The sequence below is a fragment of the Dipodomys spectabilis genome, unplaced genomic scaffold (assembly GCF_019054845.1).
Source record: "Dipodomys spectabilis isolate Male_0828 unplaced genomic scaffold, ASM1905484v1 ptg000138l, whole genome shotgun sequence".
Classification (NCBI taxonomy): Eukaryota; Metazoa; Chordata; class Mammalia; order Rodentia; family Heteromyidae; genus Dipodomys; species Dipodomys spectabilis.
Genome location: NW_024870815.1, coordinates 3,670,066 through 3,695,468, shown reverse-complemented (window position 1 = coordinate 3,695,468; position 25,403 = coordinate 3,670,066). Strand labels below are relative to the sequence as shown.

Sequence of the window (25,403 nt, the reverse complement as noted above, 5' to 3'; positions counted from 1 at the left end):
CTTCTACCAGTGCCAACTTTAAAATGTGCATGCATTTCTACTGTCATGCCTAGCTGTGACTTGTCTTCCTCATCTACATAACATCAGACCTGTTAGATCACATTAAGAACTTGGGCCCCTTCAGAGTGGATTATAGGTATTAAGAATAAGTATGAATGGAAAGTGATAAAGCTTACTTCTTACTCCTGCAGAGTTGCCATTCTGGGGGTTGAAAATTGCAGTGACATGGTTATTATAAGGCAATTACATCATCAAAGCTTTTCTTTCCTTCTCACATTTCAAAGGAGCATGTGTCCAAAGAGCCTTGTTCTCTTTTAATGATCCTGACATGGTCATATTATACCCAAGTACAAAACTATGACAATACCTCTCGTGCTGGCTGCCAAAAGTACCATGTAGAGAGACACATTGCAGTTGAAAAGGAGAGAATGGCCTCTTTATGGTAACCAGCTTGGAATTATAAATATTTTCATTTCTCCCGTAGGAGATGGCTCATGGAAGAGAGGAGACAAACACGACTTTGAAGCTAAGCAAGCGTACTCATCCCTCCAAACAGTCACCCTACTGAGGACCGTGAAACCTGAGTTTGAGAAGTTTTCCATGGAGGTGAAAAGTTCTGTTGAGAAACAAGGACTCAATGAGGAGGATTACGTAAGTGCGTGATTATGAGTCTAGCCCTTCAGCATCCTGAAAACAGTCTTGTAATTAAATCAGAGGTGACAAAGTATCCCATTCTGAACCATTCAAAACTTCCAAATTCAGGCCCAAATGTCACTGGTGCCTTCTGTGTGTGTGTGTGTGTGTGTGTGTGTGTGTGTGTGTGTGTGTGTGTGTGTGTGTGCGTGTGTGTGTGTGTGTGTGTGTTTCCTGGTCACTTTTCCTTCTTCCTGACCCTGACATTCTATCATCCCCTGCCTTCTCCTACACTTTTATTTTCAACAGCTACAGGAGGAAAATCACCGTTTTGTGGGGATCCACACTGATTAGCATAATATCTCTAGATTTCCTCATGGCTATGGTGCAGGGCGGGGGGGGGCATAGTTTTAAGGGTGCTGGTGGAAGAAGTACCCAAATTTTGTTTTTCTAATTTTCCGAAGCCTGATGGTAGAAGATATTTGGGGTTTTAGAAAGTCTGTTCTTTGACAGTCTGTCTCTGCTTCCTGACCAGGTAGCTTCTCTCTCTCTCTCTCTCTCTCTCTCTCTCTCTCTTTTCTCTTTTTCTCTCTCTCTCTCCCTCTCTCTCTCTCCCTCCCTCCCTCCTTCTCTCTCTTTTGCAGACATTATTCTTGCTCCCGCTTGAATAGTGCTGTTGTTTCTAATGTATTTCTGAGAGTTCACTAGAGTCAGAGGCTTAAGCTAGGTTAAGAGTTAAGCCAGGGACCTCATCTAAGAGATGGAACTCAGGGAGTTGACTGACGTCTCCGCATCCTCAGGCACCCTTGTTTGGCCAGTCTCTGGCCCGTTTTGCTATGTATCTGCTGCGTTCACAGAGTCCCAACTCTCTTTCAGAGTGGAATAAGCAGGGGGTCCTGAAAGCTAGCGGGGTAGGTGTGCTTGTTTTCAAAACTGTTTACGCTGTCCAAATCACAGAGAGAGCCTTCTTAATGATATGTGGATGGCTTGGACAGACCCTGCACAAGCTGGATAGTGACCAACTTCCAAAGAGATCGTCACTTCCAGACAGGATCTCATCCATGATCATTATCGAAGTCCGCAGCGTGCTGGCATTAGCTCCTGACAGACCTGTCAACAGATTCTCGATCTAACACTTTTGACCTGGGTGATCTCTGAAAATTTTCCTGATCCAAGCGACTCTCTGTTGGGAGGGTTACTGATAATTTATCTGACAAATGTGTGTGTGTGTGTGTGTGTGTGTGTGTGTGTGTGTGTGTGTGTGTGTGTGTGTGTGTGTGTGTGTGTGTGTGTGTGGTGTGTGTGTGTGTGTGTGTGTGTGTGTACTAGCACTAGAGCTTGAACTTAGTGCCTAAGACACTGTTTCTTAGCTTTTTCACTCAAGGCTGGCACTCTACCATTTGAGCAATACACCTCCACTCCCAGTTTTTTCACATAAATTGGAGATTAAAGTCTCATTATGCTTATAATCCTAGCCACTGGCACCCAGCTTGTCTGATGCTTTTTAAAACTATTCCTGTCAAAAAAAATTGAAGCTTAATAGAAGGGTCTGTCTTGTATAAGATTCTATATGGCCTTGCAGGAATTTACTATCAAGTAATCTACAAAAGGTCTATAAACATATTTAGTTATATTTTAAAGGCTACAGAAATTATCTTATGCATATCATTTAAAATACCTTTTGACTTTGTGTCAAATGAGCATAGCCTTAAAAAAAGCAAGAGGAGCCAGGTGCTTTAACTCATACCTGTAATCTAAGCTACTTAGGAGGCTGAGAGCTGAGGATCATGATTCAAAGCCTGGCTGGACAGTAAAGTCTACAAGAATCTTAATTCCAATTATGCTTTAAAAATAAGCTGGAAGTGGAACTGTAGCTGAGTGGTAGAGCACTAGACTTGAGCACAAATAAGCTCAGGGATAGCACCCAAGCTATGACTTAAAGCCCCAAGATTGATATATAGCACATAGGCCCTGAGTTCAAGCCCCAGGACTGTTACACACACAGAAAAATGAAAGGGAAAAAAAAACCTCAGGTGAAATGAATTTAACAACATAATAAATTCAGTAAATAATCAAATTAAATACTAAATATATTTTAAAGTGAAATGTTATCATGTTAACATTTACAATGTAAAAATTATTAGTGAGATTTGATCTTCCTTTGATTGTGAAAAGTCTTTGAAATCCAGGGTGGATCTGACACTTTCAACATTTTGAGCCCTTGTTCCAAAGCCCAGAAGCTGTGTGTGATGAGTTGTTAATTGGATTGGACACTGTGTTTTTAATTATAAAAAATGAGGACTTCTGCAGCAGCCTAATTAGAATAACTTTTTCCAGAACGTCTGTTTTCTGAAGACATATTCATTTTCCCTTTTATGAGTGTTTTAGTTGTGGGCCTATTGAGTGCCAGATGCAGATGCTTATTTACCACGTCCGTTTGGATAGGTGGTCATGGTGAGTGGTGGGTTGCTGCCCAAGCCAGAGATTTAGGCCTTCATGAGTCTCAGTCTTTGGTCTGGTGCAGTGGGAAATACTTTACAAGAGTCTGTAGGCTTCATTCAAGCTTAGATCTTTTCCAGGTTTTTCTCTTTTTTTATTTCTATTCTCTGTACTCCTGGGCCATTGGTCTGGTCTGTTCACTTGGCAGTCTGGTTCACCGAGCCTAGCATGGGCTTTGCAGCTTCTAACTCTCTCTTACTTCCAGCAACTTTGGTAGACTCCCTAGTTCTAGAAAGTACAGTGCATTTTCCAAACCATCACATGACCCGTGAGTAGTAAAAGTTTTGTTTCTTTTAAATGCTTCTACTTGTGGGCTGGGAAGGTGACTCAGTGGTAGAGCGCTTGCCTTGCATGCCTGAGGCCCTGGGTTCAATTCCCCAGCACCACATAAGCAAAAAGAAAAAAAAAGCCGCAAGTGGTGCTGTGGTTCAAGTGGTAGAGTGCTAGTCTTGAGCTGAAGAGCTGAGGGACAACGCCCAGGCCCAGAGTTTAGGCCCCATGACCAGATCGCCCCCCCCAAAAAAAAATGCTTCTACTTGTAAGTATGCTTATATTAAATTAAGCTTACTGAATTAAAATCAAGCATAACTAATTAGAACTTTTAGTGGCACTGGCTAGGATCCTAATATGATATTAAATGTCTGTAGTGATCATGGCCATCCTTAAAATCAGATTTTGTAGCTATATATTACAACTTGATCATGATTTTACTGTAGGGTTAAGAGGATTTGATAGATTATGAAAGCTCCTTTTATTCTTCCTTCGTGAAACTCTTTATGTAACTTTCATTAGGATAACAGAAATAAAACTAGCACTTCAAACATTAAGGATTATATAACATATAATTACGTGCTTTTAAATATTTTAGGTATTATAAATTGTATGCTAGTCTTCATTCTATTCATATATGTTGGTACAATATTTATATTAGCATGTCTTTGGAGAGGTTAAAAACTTCTTAAAATGCAAAAACATCACATTAATGATATTATACAGGCTATATTGAAGCACTGGAATGATTGTATGGCGATGGTTTCTTTTTAGTAAAAAATATTTTCTGTATTTTTCTTTTACATTTTGATGTGTTGATGCCAGATTTATCTTAGTAAGAAATTCATCTTCTGTCTTTCTCAGTCTGCCCTCTCACTTCAAAAGAAAGGAATTTTTTTATTGAGATTTTGAAGATTTATATCCGTTTTAAGATAAAAAACAGGTCCCTTGATTACCCTGAGTGTATATTCAGATTTTTTTTACTTACACTAATGTGTGTGTGTATAAAGTTCTATCTACTTTTATCATCTGTGTAGATTGGGATGTTTGAATTTTATCAAATGCTTCTTCTACATTTATAACAATCATCAGATTCTTGATTCTCCTACAAGGTTTTATTGTAGTGAATTGCATTAGCATATTTTCCTAGTTTTAGCTATCACTACTCTACTAGAATGACTCTGTTCTCTTTTTACTTCAAGAAGTTAAGCATCTTCTTCCCCTAGTTCATGTTTAAGAGAAGATAGTCAAAGCTATAGCTGCTTGCTGAGGTGGAGCTTTTCAGGTTGTCCCAGGGACTATAAGCAGCGTGTAAATTAGCTTATCTAATCTATGTTTGGGTGGCTGGGTGGCACATGTGTGTGATGTGCTAGGATTGCTTATGGCTGCGTTACCATTATGGCTATGAATGTTGCATGTACTATAATTGTTTGGTTATTACTACATGGATCTTTTAACAGAGTTTCCACCTTTTTAAAAGTATTCTGGGCATCAGTGACTCATGACTGCAATCCTAGCAACTCCAGTGGCTGAGATCTGAGAATCATGGTTTGAAGCCAGCCTAGATAAGAAAGCCCTTGAAATTCTTATCTCTAATTAACCACCAAAATCCATAAGTGAAGCTGTGGATTAAGTGGTAGAATATCGCCTTGAGCAAAAAGCTACAAATCAGCACCCAAGCCCTGAGTTTAAGCTCCATTAGTAACATTAAAAAAAAGATCATTGAGGGTCATTAGAAATCTAAAGAGGAAAGTAGAATCCCACTGGAGAGGCCCTAGAGTTCCAGTGTGACTCAGGCACAGCTCAGATAAGGTCTGGCCAAGTATTTACCTGGCCTTCTCTGAAAGTTGGTACTGGGTCACTTACATGTGCAGTGGCTCTCACTTAAGGACATCTTAATGGAGCTGCTTGGCCTCTGCTACACTACCAGTTCCAATTCCAGAGCACTGCTGGTATTTAGTTTTAGAATGCGCTGTGTGGTGGCCAAGCTAAGATTAGTTGTATCCCCTGACTTCTGGGCCAGTGACTATCTTTTTCCACTACATCAGTCTGATCTGTGCCCAATAAGGAGACAAACCCATGACCCAAAGATTAAGTGTCTCAAGCACTCTGAGGGTGCCCAGCAGGGCCCACAGAATAAAGCATTTCCTTCCTTTCCTTACACCTACCTGGCCATATATGTGTTCTTAAGACATCCGTTTCTCTTTACTCTCTCACACACCTGATAAAGTGATGAAGACTGCAGAGCCTCTTCATCTGCAGTGACCAGTTGTCTCTCCTTATTTTTCTTGAATGTGAACCACTGTTTCCTGTTTATATCACATTGCTGTTTACGATATGCTCCCAGGAACATGGCAATGGGCTACGGAGGATGGAATCCTCAGGGTTGGGGGCATGGCTCAATTGGTAGACTGTCAGCCAATGAACAAAAGCATCAGGTACTGAGGGGGGGAGAGGGAGAGAGGGAGAGAGGGAGAGGGAGAGAGAGAGAGAGAGGGGGGGGGAGAGAGAGAGAGGGAGGGCGGTAGAGGGAGGAAGGGAGGGAGGGAGAGAGAGAGAAAAAGAATGGAATCCTCTTTCCCTAGAAATTCTTAAAGCAGGTATATCAATATCTACAGCCAGGAGCCAGGAGCTCTGGGGATTTATAAATCCTGAAATTCTGTGCAAGAACAAGCATAAAGCATCAAGCAACATAGTGTAAAATACATGAACACACATCAGTGTGGTCCTTATGAAAGTCTAGACAGTCTATCGCAGTAGAGCAAATGTGAGCCATGTGTGAAAATATCCCCGTTCCCAGGGGAGAAGCTTCACTGAGTTCTTGTGTGGGAGGCTATTTTCATATTCATGCAAGTTTCTATGATCTCTTTAAGACCTGTATTAACTCCTGTACCTAAGTACTTATGTCTATACATTTGTTCCTTAATAGGATCAGTATAGCAAGAGCTGAGGATCATTGAATTAGGTCCTGACTAGTCAGCGTTCCATTTGCCCAACTATTGTCCTGAATCTTTTTATTCACGTGCATAGGTGCATTGTTGATGCAGGGTTGTACTGGAAAGTTTCTGTCTGGGAAGAGCATAAAGAAACACCAAAAAAAAATCTTATATTTAGGGAACCATTAGCTTTATTTCTGAAATAAAAGGTGCGTTTTTTCTTTTCCTCCCTTTCTCTCTTCTTCCTTCTCCCTTCTTCCTTCTCTTTCTCCTTTCCTCCTTCCCATTCTCCCTCCTTCCTTTCTTTCCTTCCTTCATTCTAGGGCAGGGAGTCGGTTCAGTCTTCCTAATTCCCAGTTCTCACATGATGTCTTTAAAAGGTAGACTTCAATTCATCCCTGCTACTGTTTCTCCAGTGAGGCAGAGCCAATGTTGGAGACACTTTTTCCACCCTGGCAGCTACTCTCGCTTCCCGGCCCTGTAAATCCCACTCTGGGCCCTGACCCATCTCCCTATTGTGTTTGGCACATTTGAGACCCATTCACTGTCTGCCCTTTTAACAGTTGGCGCTGCCCTCACATGAAGCTTACCTTCTTTCCTTGATGTTGTTGTTTAAATAAAAAAATGACACATGGCTGTCTAGATTGAAAGGGCCCAATACAGCAAATAAAAAAGTCCATATTGGGTTAAGCTCAAGTTCATACTATCCTGAGAATAGACAAATATGACTCTCCTCTTTGCTTGCTCTTCTGTACTCGCAGCTCCGTGCTCACAGAGAAATATTTGTAATGGTTTTCTGTTTTTCCCCTGTATGTTTGTAAAATTTATAGTTGTGATTGAGTTTCAAAGTTAATTGAGGACTATTAACATAACAATTATTGGAGATGTCATTGGAAAAATTATTGGAATGTTAGCTGTAACTTATCACAATGTGATGGTGATAAATTTTATAGCCCTTTTAGATTCTGTGATAACTCTTTTAGATCACAAAGTACTTTAGACACACAACAAAGGAAACACAGGAGGACATGCACTTGTTAAGAAGGCTCCAGTATGGGTCCAGCTTTCTGCCAATGTAAGTACAGGAAACAGAGACCACCTCCCTGGAGATCTCTAGTATTGTAAAGAACATCATCCTAGCACCAGAGGAGGGAAGGCAGAGCTCCTGACCATGGGTTCATGTAGTAGATTAGACTGAAAAAGCTATTGGTCAGGTTCCTTGACTTCCTAGGGCTTTCACTTGTACAACGAAAGACTTCAAGAGGCCTTCCCATTCCTAGCACTGGGATATCACAAGCTGAATGTTTCCTAACTTTACTCTGAGTTTCATTGATGTTATCTGAGAATAAAATTTGTTCATCCTTTATTAAAAGAAAGAGCTTAGTCCCACAATCTCTCTCTCAACCTCTCTCTCTGTCTCTCTGTCTCTGTCTCTGTCTCTATCTCTCTCTCTCTCTCTCTCACACACACACACACAATTTAGGATAATTTTTTTTGGGGGGGGTCTGGTCATGGGGCCTGAACTCTGGGCCTGGGCACTGTCCCTCAGCTCTTCAGCTCAAGGCTAGCGCTCTACCACTTGAGCTACAGTGCCACTTCCGGCTTTTTTTCTTTTTGCTTATGTGGTGCTGAGTAATCGAACCCAGGGCCTCAAGCATGCAAGGCAAGCGCTCTACCACTGAGCCACCTTCCCAGCCCCTAGGAGAATTTTTTTAGGGAGAAATTTCTTACAATAGGAACAGAATTCCTCTGTTGATAACATTACACCAGAAAAGCCTCTTGGGTATTTTCACTACTGCATATATACATATAGTACAAAGGACCAATATTTCTTCAGCTCCCAACTGTTTACCACCTATGGCATGCAGCGGAACATACAACCCCCTGATATTGTGTACACAAGATAAGTACTTGCAATGGTCTGTGTCCAGTCTGTGTTTGCAAAGAGACAGCTGCAAGTGTAGGCTGGCAAACATGGAATTGCAACTTCGTTTTAAAAAGTAGGCAAGAATTTCTCTGATTAATTTCAGAGATGGCATATTTGCTTTTGTTTTGTTTTTAAAGAGTATTTTAGTTATAAAGAATATATACAGTCTATTTTTATGAAATAATTCTGCACCCATCGCACTTTGGATTTGAAATTCAGTTTCATACTTCTTAATGTGATCCCTGTTTTGGGCTTGGGGTAGAACTTGGTAAATGCTGTTTTTATTTCTAACCATGTATTTTGAGCAGGGGGTGATTTTATAACCTTGGGTATTTGCTCTCTTGAGGTTAACGGGCCACCCATAGCTTTGGTTTTTTTCCCCTTTATTTAAAAGTTGAAAAGTTAACTAATTAAACAAATACTTTAGCAATGTCTGATGCTCAGCAGTGTCATGGACAAGGCAGGATGTGCGTGTGGACATGCCTGCCACCCCAGCCTTCGTCCACCTCCAAAAATGAACGTGAGCCTGAGGAATGGGCCGTGTATCAGCCCAACAGAGTCAGAGTTAATACATAATTGTTTAAAGAGGCCAGACATCACATTTGGAAAGCCTAAGCTGTTGAAAAGCAATGTTCTAATTGCCTTATAGGAGACAAAGGCGCAGCCACAGTGCCACCTGAAGCAAGTTGAATCTCGACACTGGTTTTGTACAGAAGCTATCTCAACATTAGTTGAGAAGTTTTCAGACCACCAGTGAAGCCTCAGCTAGACATTTCAGTACTTCTTATCTTACATTATACCACTTTGTTAGGACAGTATACTCTTATAGGGATTTTCTGAGTTAGCTATTCAGCTAAACCAACAAGAGAAAAGAAATGCAGGTAATGTTTTTGTCACTCTTCTGATGGCATTAGGCAGAGGAAATTTTCTTCGTCAGAACAAGAGGTGGCTGCCTCCTTCCTTCCCCTTATCCCTTTTTCTTAAAAGTTAGCCAGGGAATCATTTGTCCAAATGAAAAGACCCTTTCAGGCATAGGAGGGCTTGGCTAATTGTATTTCAGAGAATAAAAGCAAACCACAAGTTGGCTTTTAACAGTAGAAGAATTATGAGTTCACATGCCTACATGTTAATAAGATTAGTTGTGTTAGGAAAATGTAATTGGCCAGGCAGAGATGCTTCAAGAAGTTCTTCTCTAGCTAAAGAAATACTGGCTGACTTACAAAACATGCAACTAAAGATGTACTGGAATCTTTTTTTTAAAATCACTTTCATTTTCTTAAAATGAAGGGGGAAAGTTGCTTCAATTTTATCCCTGGAATTTTTAAACAGTGTTAGTTGTGCTAGAGCTGAGTGAAGAACTTGGGAATGCCCCAATTAAAGTATTTTTAAAAATTATTATTATACGTAAGTATCCATTTTCTTGTGATGGTTACATCTTGGTAGAATGGATTTATTCACTGTAAAATTCCCTTTGAATTGGCATAGTGTGAAAATGGTCAGCAAAGAATTGCAGTATCATAAAAAAGGATGACCAAGCAGTAAGCTTCATGTTTTGTCCTTTTGAGAGACAATCACTACTTTTTGTTAGCCTGGGTGGTGACGTAATTAATTCGAATTAGAAGGATGTTTTGCAATAAGATTTGACAATATACTCAAGTATGCATGACTGAAATAGCAATGCAGCGTGAAAATATATTTCACATTTGAAAGGCTGGTAACACTATTTTCTTTCTTGTTTTCTTTGCATTGTCAAATGGAGGACATTTGACCAACTTTTCCACAATTGAAGTACAATTTAATTCTTTTCAGAGTAGTCAGATCACTTTGAATTACAGACTGCTCAACTTGCAGAAAGAGCAATTGTACACAAGTGGAAGTGAAGGAGCCTAGACTAAAATGGTAGAGGATGAAATTTACATTTCTTTCTTTCCCTTTTGGCCTTTTTCTCTCCTTCCATGCCTCCATGTTCCTTGGGTCTCAGCTTCCTTCTTTCTTCTCTTTGTGAGGAGCTTGTTTATAAAGAAGTTTGGGGTATATTGGATTAGCTTCAGCAGGATATTGCATTTAAGAGAGGAATCCCAGGAAAAGAAGGCTAAAGTCTGGTATTCCACTGTCAAGTAAAGATGAGAACACATCCCTCACATGCCAGATCTCTCCTCCTACAGAGAACGCTGCCCAGTTGTCATTTTTAGTCTGATCATCTAATGAATAAATAACATATTGAAATATTTCCAGAACTTAAACTGCCTTACAATGAAGTTTGCTAATACCGTATAGAGCAGCAACAAAAGAAATCTATGTTTCAAATAATTTGACAGCAATTTAAAGGGAATGCCCAGTTTTAGCCTTCCAACTTAGAAGTATGGGTGTGGGGGGAGGGATGACAAACCAATACAAGCTCTCCTGACCACTGTACTACCAGAGGTATCTGGTATTTGATGCTGACAGTAGTCACAGATTTCTCAAATGTTAGGTTCATAACACTTCACCATTGATGCTCATCCTTTGTGTGGGTAGATGTGGTGGATGAGCCCAAGGTTTAATAAATATTAAATGATAAGCATTGAAACAATGACCTGAGTGCATACTACCTATGTGCCAGAAACTTCAATCTGCTAAATGGAGGAAAACCACACTGAGCTGCTCTTGGAAGTCATGAAAATTAGTGTAAAGGGGTTTTATTATCTTAAGCACAGTCAGTAATAAAAATCCAAAGGAAATAGTCAAAGAATATCCCCATGGACTTGCAAGCAATGTGCAGAAGCTGTGTTAAGTGACATCCTTCCTGGGGACCAGGTAGTTGTAAAAAGAGAAAAGCCCAAATAATATTTTATGGGACATTTAACTCTCTATCTGGTTTGAAATTTGAAAGCAGCATGCATTTTTGGTAGTTGTTTTGGATTAGTCTTTATTTTTGGATTTCCCCCTCCTCCTGGAGCAAGCTTGATTTATTTATTTTTAATAAACATCTAAAACTCTTGACTTCATAGCTGTGATTAGAAGGTAGGAGTTTTATTATTCATATAATGAACTAATTTGGGACCTTAGTTTGAGGACTTTTATTTTTTCTTCTGTTCAGTTATCTCTATGTGGTTTAGGGACTATATTGCTAAATCGAGATAGCTTGTTTTGCACCCTATCCTAAAGCTCCTAAGGAGATTAATTTATTAATAATCAGTGCTACATAACATTGGAATACTAATTTGCCTACTGAAGCCATATAGTTATGTCCATTTAATCTCAAGCATTTTTTTTTCTTTTCTGTATTCAGTGGTGACCTCTATTTGTGCCAACCATCTGTTCATCCCTTGGCTTGAACAGATTTCTGATTTGGTTTATTTACTCTGTCTTCTAAAATGTTTATGTGCTTAGCTGACCCTTTGGCCCACATGTCTAGGGAAATGTAGTTAAGCCTGAAGGTGTTTGTGGATTGCATCTCTGTTCATATCCTTAAACACTTCCTGAGTCTTCCTTGTGAATAAAGTATTGTTCTTCATACTATGAGAACAACTCAGGGCCCAGGTAGGTGCTTTCTGATGTGGGGTGGGGGGGGGGATAGATAGGCACAATGAGTCACATAATTAAGGCAAAGAATTCAAAATTAGAAGAAGAAACTCACTAGTTACAATTAGGAAGTAGTGAAATTACCCAGCCTGAATAAAGAGATCCCCTTTTGGGAGTAGTTTGGAAAGGTTTCTCTCTTAACAAATAAATTTCTCCTCTCACAGTGGTCAAAGCACCACCATCACTAAGTTCTCTACTTTGGTTGCTGTGTCCTTCTTGGTCTTCATTGATGATTCTTGTTTTCCAAAGATTCGTGTTTTGGCCCTCTCCTCTCTCAGCGCAATTCTCGGTAGCACACGCACACATCTGCATCTGCACAGGATGACCACATTAGGAGGGATTGCGCCATTCAGGGTTCTGAGGCCATGCCCAGAGGAGGAGTCAAGGAGGACGGAAGTCAGGGAGCTAAGAGCCTGTTCTGCAAAGGTTGAGGGATTATAGGAAACAAACATGATTTTCAAGACTTTTGAGAGTGAAACAGTTCTAAGTGACAATAAAGTAGTGTCAGTAGCATCACCCGAGAGATTATAGCAGTGGGTTATAGTAGCCTACTGAATCAAAGTCTGCACTCGAATAAGATCCCCAGGGAAACTGTACGCACTTTTAAATCTGAGACGTGTGGGTCAAGAATATGTGCCTGCGCACAAGGTGATGCCATGCCTGGTGATCATGGCAGCCAAGGAGTGAGGAGGCTCTGGTGTTAAATGAATGGATTACACACAGGAACTGTGTGTGTAAACTCAAGTGACACGCTAACACTCCCATAGTGTGGAGTGGAGACAAGGTGAGCTGATACCAACATGCTTAATGTTCTTTCTGTCCTGGAATGAGGGAGGTCCCTTGTAACACATAACAGTGGTATATGATGGAGACTTTTTGACCTTTCTGTTTTGGTTTTTTTTAAGAAGATACTGCCTGGTTAGAATGTTCTTGTTTAAATGCTGTGTCTTGACTCTTTAACACACACACACACACACACACACACACACACACAATGTTTAGAGTTGACTTAATCAGAAATGGATTTAATGAGAGTATGCCTTTTTGCCCAGCCTTACATCAGTTTACATTTTCTTTCAGGAACTGTCAAGCTGACTTAATCTAGTCTCCAATATTACCTTTTCCTTCTTTGTTTAAAAAATATTTTATTGTTGTTGTGAGGTGATACACAGAGGAGTTAGTTATATCCATCAGGTAATGAGTACATTTCTTTTTGAACTACGTCTCCTCTTCTCTTGCTTTTTCCCAGTTTTTCCCTTCCATCCCCACCCACAAGTTGTATAGTTCATTTTCCATTTAGTGTTTAGTGAATGTCACTGGTGCATTTGTTCAACCTTAGTCCCACCTTTTCTGTGCCCCTCTCCCCCACCCCCCACCCCCCATGGTCTTCCCAAAGACAGATAAGTGAACAAATGAAACAAAAGGAAAAGACAACACAAATAGCAGCAGCAACAACAACAATCTCTAGTTTCCATTTCTTGGAGTTCATTTCATAAAATATTATTTCATATGATTATATACATATAGCTATTGAGCCTTTGTGATTCACTCCTATAAATATCCTCCTTTGGTTTTACTTTGTGAATATCTAGAGACCTGTATAATTTATCATGGTCCAGTGTATTTTTTTAGCCACCCAGTGTGTTTGTTTGTAGATTTATAGATACAATCTAGTTATCACAAATGAGGGAAATCATGAAGTTTATGTTTTGGGGGGAGAGGGTAGGGGAATCACCTTTTCCTTTTTTGTTTTTCTTTCTTTCTGTAAATCATGGGGCTTGAGCTCAGGGTCTGAGGGCTGTCTCTGAGCTTATTTTCTCAAGGCAAGTGCTCTGCCACTTTGAGCCACAGCGCCACTTCCAGTTTTCTGGTGGTTAATTAGAGATAAGAGTCTCACAGACTTTCCTGTCTGGGCTGGCTTCAAACCATGATCCTCAGATCTCAGCTTTTTGAGTAGCTAGGATTACAGATGTGAGCCACCAGTGCCCAGCTACCTTTTCCTTTAAAAACTATTATTATTAGGGTGGTGTAGCGAGAGGTTACTGTTCCATAAATCAGATATTGAGTATATTGCTTTTTATACAGTATCATTCCTTCCTTCACTCACTCCCACTTTCTCCCTACCATTCCCTTTCACAGGCTGTATAGTTCATTTTCAGCATAGTGTCTCCTGAGTACCACTGCTGCATTTATTTACCCTTTGTCCATTTTTTTGGTTGTTTTTTTAAACCTGTTAAAAAGTTGTTTTTGCAAGGGAAAAACATCATCATTCTGTCTTCACTCTCTTTCCTGACATGCAGAACACATTTTGGCAGCCTATATACATGCTAGAAAAGTCAAATTAAGTGTCCTAAAAGAGAGATTGCTATCCTTGGCACCATGGGTGCAATCTGGGATCTTGAGGTCGTGCCTTGATTGATATGTCAGGTCCTGATGATGTAAGAGCTAGGCAAGCTCAACTTCAGTTGTGTTCTGGCCTTGCCTCTGCAGTAGTGTGTGAATCAGGCCACTGCTGTGGGCATCAGGTTTTCCTCTATATACTAAATTACAGTTTTGACCTTGCTTCCTTTATTTAAGATCAATCAGGGAAAGATAAACTCTAAATTCCTGATAAGTTGTCAAATTTGGTGATGTTGTAGTTCTTTTAGGCTGTGAAAAACACCTATGTTGTGAAGATTTATAATCAGTCATGTATTTAGGACATTTGTATCATAGCCCAGTATATCTATCAACCTCAACTCATTCCACATTTCAAAATATTGGCAATATCTTGATTTAATCAAGTTACATTTGCACCCAAATAATTCATAGTAAAATTTGACTTGGCAGATGCAAAAGAAAATTGTATCTTATGATTTTGATTGCCGTCCCCCTGATGTCTTGTGATCTAGAACTCTCTCTCTCTCTCTCTCGCTCGCTCTCTCTCTCTCTCTCTCTCTCTCTCTCTCTCTCTCTCTCGGTGCATTTAAAAATTGGGTTAGCTACTCATGAGGCTGAGATCTGAGGACTGCGGTTTGAATCCAGCCCAGACAGAAAAGTATATGAGATGCTCACTTCTAGGTAACTAGCAAAAAAAGAAATCGAGTGTGGCTCAAGTGGTAGAGCACCAGCCTTGAGCAAAACAGTTAAGGGACAGTTCCCTGACCAAGAGTAAAGTTCAGTGCCCAGTAGGGTACACACACACACACACACACACACACAAAATTGGGTTGTCTTTTTTATTATATTGACTTTAAAAGATCTTTAAAATACTCTGGATATGAGTCATATGTACCTACATATACTCATCTATACATATATATAGTCATATATGTGTGTGTATATAAATAAAATGTGTATATATGGGGGGGGTCTATTTCTTTCCAGGACCCTAATTTCTAGGATACTCTCCAACTTCTTATTTTTGCATATATATTTGAATATATAGTGAATATATATTTTAATATTTTCTCTTAAGTCTTTCACTTAATATTTTTATTGGTACTAACTGGTGAGTAATTTTAATTTAGATTAAGATACTTTTTATATTTAGAGGTATTTTTGTATCATCTTCAATAAAAATTGCCAGCATCAAACAAAAATCACAATGATATTCTCCTATTTCCTTCCTGAGCTTTATAATATCTTTAGCTTGTATAGTTATATCTGTGATCCCCCTTCAAATGTGTTTTATATCGTCTGTGAGTTAAGAATCAAGTGTTAGTTTTTCCTATCTCTTTTGTTCTGCCACCATATGCTGAAAAGACTTTATATTTCCTGCTGAATTGCTCAGGCACATTTGTGAACTCAAACGTGCCTTTTGAGATCCTTTATTTTGATCTACTGATGAACCAACTCTAATCAAGTTTTCAGGAATGATGGGTGATGAGAAGCATAGGTAAATGGTATGTGTGTGAGGGAGTCCAAGGGCAAGTACATTAGATGACTGAATTTGTTGGAGAACTGGTCCATGTATTAGTCCTGTGGCCCCTGTGCTCAGTCTTTCCTAATATTCTAGTCATTATGGAAGGTAAATGATGGGTCATAATTTTGCTTAATGATCTTCTAAAGACAGGTTTTGTTTAACCAACTATTCTAGATGATGGTAGAGAAAGAAACCAACAACAACAATGTCTCCTATCTGTAACAGCTAACCTACAGGCTATAATATCTAAGTAATTTAGTAGTCCAGGAAGGAAGTGAGCCCAGGATAGAGATAGTTGTTTTGTGGAGGCTTAGGATAAGCTCCTGCCCCAAGGAAGTCATAACTATATTTTGGAGAGAAAGGAATTTGTCAGTTGGGACAGTGATGTTTTATTTAAGCACAGTCACCAGGCGAGACTGTGGCTGTCTCTTGGATGTATTGCCAATCAGGAAGTCATTTAGCCTTTGTGTTCTCAGAGTTCAGCTAGAATAAGGCTGAGATATCAGTCTGGAATGTTTGTCTTAATTTCTCTTGAGGCTAAAATAAGTCAACAGGTGACCAGGTGTGAATTTCATGAAGGAAGACCCATTATAGAAGAGCAGACATTGAGGCGTGTATCAGTAAAAGTTGGGGCCCTGTGTTTAGTATTGAAAAGGCCATGATGTCCCTTCGTACATGACAATTATACTACGCTAAACATAGAGTTTTAATTTTGTGATTTAAAAGGAAATTGAATGAAAAAATAGATGTTATATTTTAAGTATAAAAGCCACTTGTAAAATGTAGACCAAATGGAGATTCTTTTTTGAGCTTTGGGCTATGTACACACCTCCTCAGGATACGGCTTCTGTCTGCACTTGGACAAGATTCATTAAAAAAAAGATGCATTTTCAAAGATCCTATTACTAATAGGCAAGTGATGCTGTCATTTTAACTATAAAGGGAGAAGACTAGGTTATAACCTCATTTATTCTACATGTTCCCCATTAAAATTTCACCTTCTCCCATATACCTTTCAACCAAATGAGGTTAAAAAGTCATACCTTTTCTTTTCTTTTTTTGGGAGGGGGTTTCTTGTGTTGCTCCTTTTTCTTTTTCTTTTACTGTACAGAGGGGTTACAATTACATGAGCAAGGTAATGAGTACATTTCTTATCAAGCATTGTTGCCTCCTCCTTTGTTTCCCCTTCCCATCTCTTCCCATTTCCCTCCCCCAGCACTCCCCCATGCCAAAGTTGTAAAGTTTGTTTTTTGACATAATATCTTGTACATCTCATTGTTGCAATGGGTCCACCTGTATCCCTATTTAAACAATTTGATTTTTTTTCCTTGCCCTCCTCAAATTATACCAACATCAAATACAGTGAAAACAGGGGTTATACCGTGGGGGAGGGACATACAAAGCAACAAAGAAACCATCTTATAAATATGTTAGAAACAATAGCAAGAAAGAAAAAAACATTTGAGTCCTTATCTTGGGGTTCGTTTCTCCTAACATCAGCTTGTTTGACCTTTTCTGCTTGTCTCAGACATATACTAGTTATTGCAAATAAGGGAAATCATGGGACCTATGTTTCTTTGGGGTGGCTTACTTCACTTAATATAAGTTTTTCCAAGTCTTTCCATTTCCTAACAAATGGGGCAATGTCATTCTTTCTGATGGAAGCATAGAATTCCATTGTGTATATATACCACATTTTCTTGATCCATTCATCTACTGAGGGGCATCTGGGTTGTTTCCATACCTTAGCTATGGTAAATAATGCTGCAATAAACATAGTTGTGCTGGTAGCTTTAGTGTGGTCTTGTTTGTAAACATTTGGGTAAATGCCCAAAAGTGGGATTGCTGGGTCATAGGGGCGCTCTATGTGGAATCTTTTTTTTTTCCATTACATGGTTGTACCATATTTTATTCAACAACACATTGATGGACACTTAGATAAAATCTTTGCATTTGTAAAATGATAAATAAACTTTCAGACTTGATGTTTGCAACTATATGGATAAGGTCATCTGAGGGGTGGCTTTGGTAGACCAAACAACACTTGTTAAGTTCTATGTGGAATCTTTTGAGGAACCTCCATACTACTTTCCAAAGTGGTTAAACAAGTTTACACTCCCACCAACAATGCAGTAGGGTTTCCTTCTGCCTATATCCACTCCAGCATCTGTTGTTATTAGAGTTCTTGATTATAGCCATTCTAACTGTGGTGAGGTGGAATCTCAATGTTATTTTGATTTTCATGTCTTTTATTGCTAGGGAGGTTGAGCATTTCTTCATGTGTCTATTGGCCATCCTTCTTTCCTCTTCAGAGAAGTTTCTCTGTAAGTCTTTAGCCCACTTATTTATTGGACAGTTGTTTCTTTGAGGATTTGTTGTTGGGGAATTTAATTTTTTGAGTTCCAGCTATATTTTAGATATGTCTCAGACCCTTGTCAGTTGTATGGCTAGTGAAGATCTTCTCCCAATCTGTGAGCTTTCTATTGATCTTGCTAGCTATGTCCTTTGCCATGCAGAAGCTCTGCAATTTCATGCAATCTCATTTGTCCAACCTTTCTTTGATTTGTTGTGTTTCTGGGTCTCTATTAAGAAAATTTCAGCCTGTAAGGCATGCCTTTTCTAAAGGACTTTGAGACAAAATTCTGCCCAACACTCTCAGCTTCCCTCATTTGCATGGAGAGCCACTGGTTTGTGGTAAGGAAGATAGAACCACTGTGTGATGTGCTTGAATTCACAAGCAAAGCCCAGACAACCTAACCTCACTCTGAACCTGAGAAGTTTTCTGCTAGCAGGCTGTATTTTGGAGCTAAACAGGCTTTCTCAGGTCTTTAGTTATCTTCTCTTTACAGGCTGTTCTTACTTTACACATCAGAGGCCTGCAGCCTTCTTTGTTTACTTGTTTAGAATGCAAGTGTCATCAAGGAACTGATATAAGCATGAATTTACCTCCCCAGAGAGAAATGAGAAAAAGGCTCTCCACCATCCTGGCCAGGAGCCTCTATGCTTCAGTTAGTGATTTTAAAACTAAGTTGTTCATTTCTGTAATCCACAATACTCAGGACGCTGAGATCTGAGGATCTCTGAACCCATCCCAAGGAGACAAATTTGAGGGACACTATCTCCAGTTAACCAGGAAAAAAAAAGATGCCAGAAGTGAAGGAGTCAGTGGTTGATGGAATGCCAGCCTTGAGTGAAAAACCTAAGCCAGAGTGAGAAACCCTGAGTTCAAGCCCCAGTACCAACACACACACACACACACACACACACACACACACACACACACACGATTTTTTTATCTGACTCTATGCTAGTGCATTCAAAAGGATGTGGCTAGCAGGGCCCCCAGCACGATTCCTATCCATACTTTCCATTTTGTGTGCCATATAGAACAGTAGTGTTTTCTAGTGGAGATTATAACCTTTTTCATTCTCCTCATCTGGCTTGTTCAGTGTATAGTTGGAAAAATAATGCCTGGGTTTAGGATTTAGTTAAGACTTATGGCATGGTAGGTACATAAGAAAATACTACAATGAAATCCCCTTACATTTACAATTAGTATATAGTCATAAATATGGTAAGGAAGAACTTCTAGCTAGCAAGGGAATGAAACTAGGACGAGATGCTTAGATTGTTTTCTTAATCTCATTAGAGTGCTCAGTAACAACAGTGAGATGGGTCAGTCAGGACTTGGAGGTTCAAGTCTTTCTCTGTCCAGAATCTGGGTACAGATCAAATGACCTGGTTCCTGCGTTCGAACACAATTTAATACTCTTCTTCTTTCCTTCCCCATCCTCCCCCTTGTGCTTAATTTGCACTTCCAATTTTCAGAGTCTATAATGTGCAAACGGGCTTTCCTCCCACTGAAAAACACCTGTAGAGGTGAGATTGTTCTCCTCCAGGAAAGATGACCTCTGGGTTTTGCCTATGGCTGGAGGGCTTGTGAGGTAGGTGTGAAAAAACCTCCTCCTTCTCCTCTGCAGTGGGCTGGGGTGCCATAAGCAGCTCTTCTGCTAATTTTGGAAGGAGAGGGAGACACCCAGTCACTTTAAGAGGAAAGGAGTTTTCAGGCATGAGCCCATGTTCAGAGCCTGCTCCCTCCTCCTCCTCCTCCTCCTCCTCCTCCTCCTCCTCCTCCTCCTCCTCCTCCTCCTCCTCCTCCTCCACCTCCTCCTCCTCCTCCTCCTCCTCCTCCTCCTCCTCCTCCTCCTCCTCCTCCTCCTCCTCCTCCTCCTCCTCCTCCTCCTCCTCCTCCTCCTCCTCCTCCTCCTCCTCCTCCTCCTCCTCCTCCTCTCCTCCTCCTCCTCCTCCTCCTCCTCCTCCTCCTCCTCCTCCTCCTCCTCCTCCTCCTCCTCCTCCTCCTCCTCCTCCTCCTCCTCCTCCTCCTCCTCCTCCTCCTCCTCCTCCTCCTCCTCCTCCTCCTCCTCCTCCTCCTCCTCCTCCTCCTCCTCCTCCTCCTCCTCCTCCTCCTCCTCCTCCTCCTCCTCCTCCTCCTCCTCCTCCTCCTCCTCCTCCTCCTCCTCCTCCCTCCTCCTCCTCCTCCTCCTCCTCCTCCTCCTCCTCCTCCTCCTCCTCCTCCTCCTCCTCCTCCTCCTCCTCCTCCTCCTCCTCCTCCTCCTCCTCCTCCTCCTCCTCCTCCTCCTCCTCCTCCTCCTCCTCCTCCTCCTCCTCCTCCTCCTCCTCCTCCTCCTCCTCCTCCTCCTCCTCCTCCTCCTCCTCCTCTCCTCCTCCTCCTCCTCCTCCTCCTCCTCCTCCTCCTCCTCCTCCTCCTCCTCCTCCTCCTCCTCCTCCTCCTCCTCCTCCTCCTCCTCCTCCTCCTCCTCCTCCTCCTCCTCCTCCTCCTCCTCCTCCTCCTCCTCCTCCTCCTCCTCCTCCTCCTCCTCCTCCTCCTCCTCCTCCTCCTCCTCCTCCTCCTCCTCCTCCTCCTCCTCCTCCTCCTCCTCCTCCTCCTCCTCCTCCTCCTCCTCCTCCTCCTCCTCCTCCTCCTCCTCCTCCTCCTCCTCCTCCTCCTCCTCCTCCTCCTCCTCCTCCTCCTCCTCCTCCTCCTCCTCCTCCTCCTCCTCCCTTTTCTTATATAACCCTCTTGGTCATCATTGTTCTTGGCCACATAGTGGTTCTTCTTATCCAGGATGGTAGAAGACATATCGAGAAGGAAGGAAGGAAAAGTCCAGACAGGGAGTGGTGCCTGAATGTATAACCAGTTTTGGGGGAGATAGCCCCCAAGATTTTGAGGAACAAACAAGAAAAGGAGGGGGGAAAAGAAGAAGAGGAAAAGGAGGGGGAAGGGGTAGGGGAGCCAGCAGCATACCAGTTTAAGCAGGAGACAAAGAGTTTACAGAGCCTATCACTAAGTAATTGGTGGAGGAAGGCTAAGTAATGCTCTTGGTGTCTTCCTTCCTTAGGGGGAATTACACTACATCTAAATTAAAGGTAACTAGATCTCCATAGTTTACAACTGCACCTCTGTGATTTCTGGTGGTTTCCATGCAGTTATCAAAGAAAAGCGTGATCTTCAGAGGAACTTTTTATTGTGGCCTGAGAAATTACACGAGCTCATGTCTACTTATTAAAATTCATCATCTTCGTGGCTGTATTTTCAAGCCACAGTGACTTCATGGGCCAAGTGAAAAATTTTGTATCCCTTTAGAAAACTGAGGTTAGCACAACCAAATCCGCAGAAAATTATCTTTGACTCGTAGATGTTATTTCTACATTACTCTTTCCCTAAGAAAATAATGAGACTTGAGTTTGACAGTTTAGAATAAGAGCCAACACCTGCCTGTTGCTTTCATGGTCCCAAGAACTGTTTTAGGTGTTTTATGTGTATGAGTCATTTAATCCCCAGAAAAGCTCTATGAGATGAGTTGGTACTAAACTCCTACTTAACAGACTGGGAAATTGAAGATGGGTGAGATTAAGTAATGTGTCAGGGCTCAAAATGGACTGTGGATCTAGCCAGCTAACTTAGAGCTCACTTAGGAAGCAGCATCTGTCCCAGCCTCCACTTCTCCCCAAAGGTCAGTGGGATCAGCTAGCTTGGGCTTGTGCCTGTGATACTGGGCAGAATTCAGATCACGGTGTAGTGGAGGTACGAGGTCTACCTGGGCACTGAGCATGCATGAGGAAACTTAGTTTCTATTAAGTATAAGTTGTACCCTAGAGTGAGGTATTGTTATTTTCTAGATGGGGAAACTGGGGTGCAGAATGAGGCAGAACACAGCTAAGAAGAGACAGAACAGCAAAAAGGGCCCATGTCTGTTTTTCAGCAGTTGGCTATAACAAATCTGAGATATTTGCTTCTGTAATGCAAACAGAACTCACCACCTTTAGGGGTGGGATGAGGTCACGTGGGATGGGGCTTGTGTGTTCCTTTGAATCAAGTGATGCAGAAGATCAGTTGCAGCTCTCTTCCATCCGGGTTCTTTCTAGAAATGAAGCAGGTGGTGCTTCCAGCGAAGGCCCTAAAAGGGATTTTTCTCTGAAGTATCCAACCCATTCTGCCATCTTGGCATTCTGCCATGGATGTGTTTCCTGAAATAAAAAGGCTTGGCTTTGTTTTTTGTAGCTTGTAATAGAACTTGCTTTAATTTTCTCAGTGTTTCAAGATTGTATTTGTTCATTGCATATCTAGTGGGTATTGTAATAAGTTTAAATGTGGTATTAGAACATATCAAAAAATGCATATTATCAAAGAGAGGAATAAGGTAAATCCATGTGACCAAATGGCTGCTAAAGGCATTTTAAGTTACTCAGTGTACCCTCTCAGTTCTTAGAGATCTGAATCTCCTTTCCTCTTCCCCCTGTGTTTTGGCATGACATTGACCTCCTGCTCAAGCCTAGCAGAATGCTTGTCCTTTTCAATACACAAACCTGTCAGGATATGCCTTTGCCTAACTCAATCTACCCACAGGATTTCCCTTACCCTGTGAAATCACTCTTCATTTTCAGAGCTTGGTTCAAGTTTGGCACCACTGTTAAGCTTTTCTCACCGGGCTCACCCCAACCCATAATACTAACCACTGTCTTTTCTTGTGTCCTCACTATATCCTGAAGATAACTCTAACACAGCACCAATAATACCTCAAAGATCACGAAGTAGTCACCATGATATTACTGATTTTCACTGAATACTTGACATGTACTAGGCATTATGAGACTAAAAAATCTATTTCCCAAATGTCATATGATTCTTAACAACTACCCTTTTGGTACTGCTCTCTGGGCAATATACCATGTTTCTTTCATGATAAGAGAAACAGCTCAACATGATCAAATGACTTCTTCCAGTTCAATGCCGTGTTTCTGTTTATGAAAGTGTGAATTTCTGAGAGTAAGACTGCCTAACTTGTACCAGAGCTCAACTGGGTGTGGCAACAGCCAAGCCTGGTTTCCATTCATGTCTGTGGACTTTAACAGAGGCTGGACTAAGTAATGAGATGCTCTTACTAGTAGAGAAAAGCATACAAACTCTGACCCCATAACTAGACAGAAAGTACAGGGTGCATTATTCTTGGCATTTTTAGCATAGTATGCCAGGAAGCAATCAATATTAATTGAGTATGAATGAATGAATGATGAATGGAACCACACTTTTTTTTTTTGTCAGTCGTGGGCCTGAACTCTGGGTCTGGGAGCTGTCCCTGAGCTCTTCAGCTCAAAGCTTGCACTCTACCATGTGAGCCACAGTGCCACTTCTGGCCTTTTCTGTTTATGTGGTGCTGAGGAATCAAATCCAGGGCTTCATGTATGCAAGGCAAGCACTGAGCCACCTTCCCAGCTCCCACTCTCTCTCTCTCTCTCTCTCTCTCTCTCTCTCTCTCTCTCTCTCTCTCTCTCTCTCTCTCTCTCTCTTTAGATGAGGTCTCTGTATTAAGCCTAGGTTGACTTCAAACCTGTCATCCTCCTGCTTCAGATTCTTGGGTAGCTAAGATTATGAATGTGCACCTGTATGTCCAGCTCTTATTATTCTTATGTGTATTCTGTATTCAGAACATGGAGAAAACATGGATGCTCTTAATAGTAGAAATCTAAAGGGGGATGTTGGGCTTTTGTCAGTTCAGTTTAGAGAGCCAGTGTGGGGCTGGAGGCCACCTATGCTAAGAAAATTATGGGCATAGGCTGATGCACTGAAGGCTGATGCCTTCTGTGACATCCTGTGTGCTGTCTATGCTGCCAAACTGGGCAAAGACTTCCCTCATTCAGCCACTATCAGGAAAACTGTAACGTGGCTCTTGATAGTTACCCTTCCGTATGCCTCTGCCCTTTCTCATGGACCTGCAGTCTCACTTTGATCATTTTACTTACGTATATTGTGAGGAAAGGTGGGTTTTGTAGTGCTTGGGCTCACCCAACTGGGGTTTCCTTTGCAGGTTAACATGTTCGTTGAAGGGTTCCATGACGCTATCCTTCTCTACGTCCTGGCTTTACATGAAGTACTCAGAGCTGGTTACAGCAAGAAAGATGGAGGGAAAATTATCCAGCAGACTTGGAACCGGACATTTGAAGGTAGGGATTTTTTCTACACAGTGGCCACTGGGGCCGACTGAAAGGCTGTTTCTGTGGCTCTCTGTTGCCAGTGGGAATGCTTCTAATGTCTTCCCCTTCCCCCCCCCCCCAGTTTTAAAGTATGGATGGTAACTCTTGGGCATCTACCCAAAGCATTACAAGTCAGGATATGGTAAAGATACTTGTACATCCATGTTCATTGCTACACTATTCACAATAGCCAAATTATGGAAATACCTCAATTACCCCTCAACAAATGAGTGGACCACACACACACAGACACACAGACACACACACACACACACACACACACACACACAATGGAATTTTATTCATCCATTAGAAAGGATAATATTATGTCATTTTCAGGGAGATGGACAAGCCTAGAACAAACCATGCTTAGTGAGGTGAGCACAGTTTAGAGAGATATATGGCACATGTTTTCTCCATATGTCAAAGCCAGATATAAAATATAATTGGACATGATAATCTATGCAAGATTGTAAGCATTCACACACAAACAGACTGAAAGGAAGATACCCTTAGGGAAGGAATCCAAAGGGGTAACTCCTCTGAATATTAAAATACTATTTATTGAAATAAACTCCAGGAAATGGAAACATGTATTCTGTTGTTGTTGTTATTGTTGATGGTGGTGATTGGGAGTATTTCATTTTGCTTTGGAATTTTTTCTTTTAAGGGAGACAAATGGGGGGTGAAGGGAGATGAAGAAAGGGAGGGAAGAAGGGTGAACTAAGACAATCATGCTATTCAGTATACACTATGTGATAAATGACCTATGTAACTCGTGGGCAGGAGGAGACGAGGAAAGCAAAGGAAGGGGTGACATTGTCCAAAAAAGAAACATATTCATTACCTGACTTATGAAATGGTAACCCTTCTGTACATCACTTGAATAATAACAGTAAAATTATATTTAAAAATAAAATTATTTATATTTTATATTTATATTGAATATTTATGATTAAAAAGTAACATTATACTTAATATATTGGGATCTGGAATTTTACCCTGTTAAATGGTTTGAATAATGATGTGGTTTTAATGCTTTATTATCTGTTGTTCTTCATTAAAATAAGCCTTTTTAGTGGTTAAAAATTACACTTAAACGGCTCATTCATCACATAATAATCAGTATGTTTAAAAG

The 25,403-nt window shown here is 40.9% G+C and overlaps 1 protein-coding gene across 3 annotated transcripts in view; it reads left to right on the top strand.

Moving 5' to 3' along the window:
* The window catches only part of Npr3 (natriuretic peptide receptor 3), a 64,629-nt gene that overhangs the window by 21,219 nt on the left and 18,007 nt on the right, over positions 1-25,403 (top strand). For all 3 annotated transcript variants that reach the window (XM_042690579.1, XM_042690578.1, XM_042690577.1), the window contains exons 3-4: positions 485-651; positions 24,100-24,235. In XM_042690579.1, coding sequence (XP_042546513.1) covers positions 485-651; positions 24,100-24,235 — 303 coding nt within the window. The remainder of the gene's footprint in view (positions 1-484; positions 652-24,099; positions 24,236-25,403) is intronic.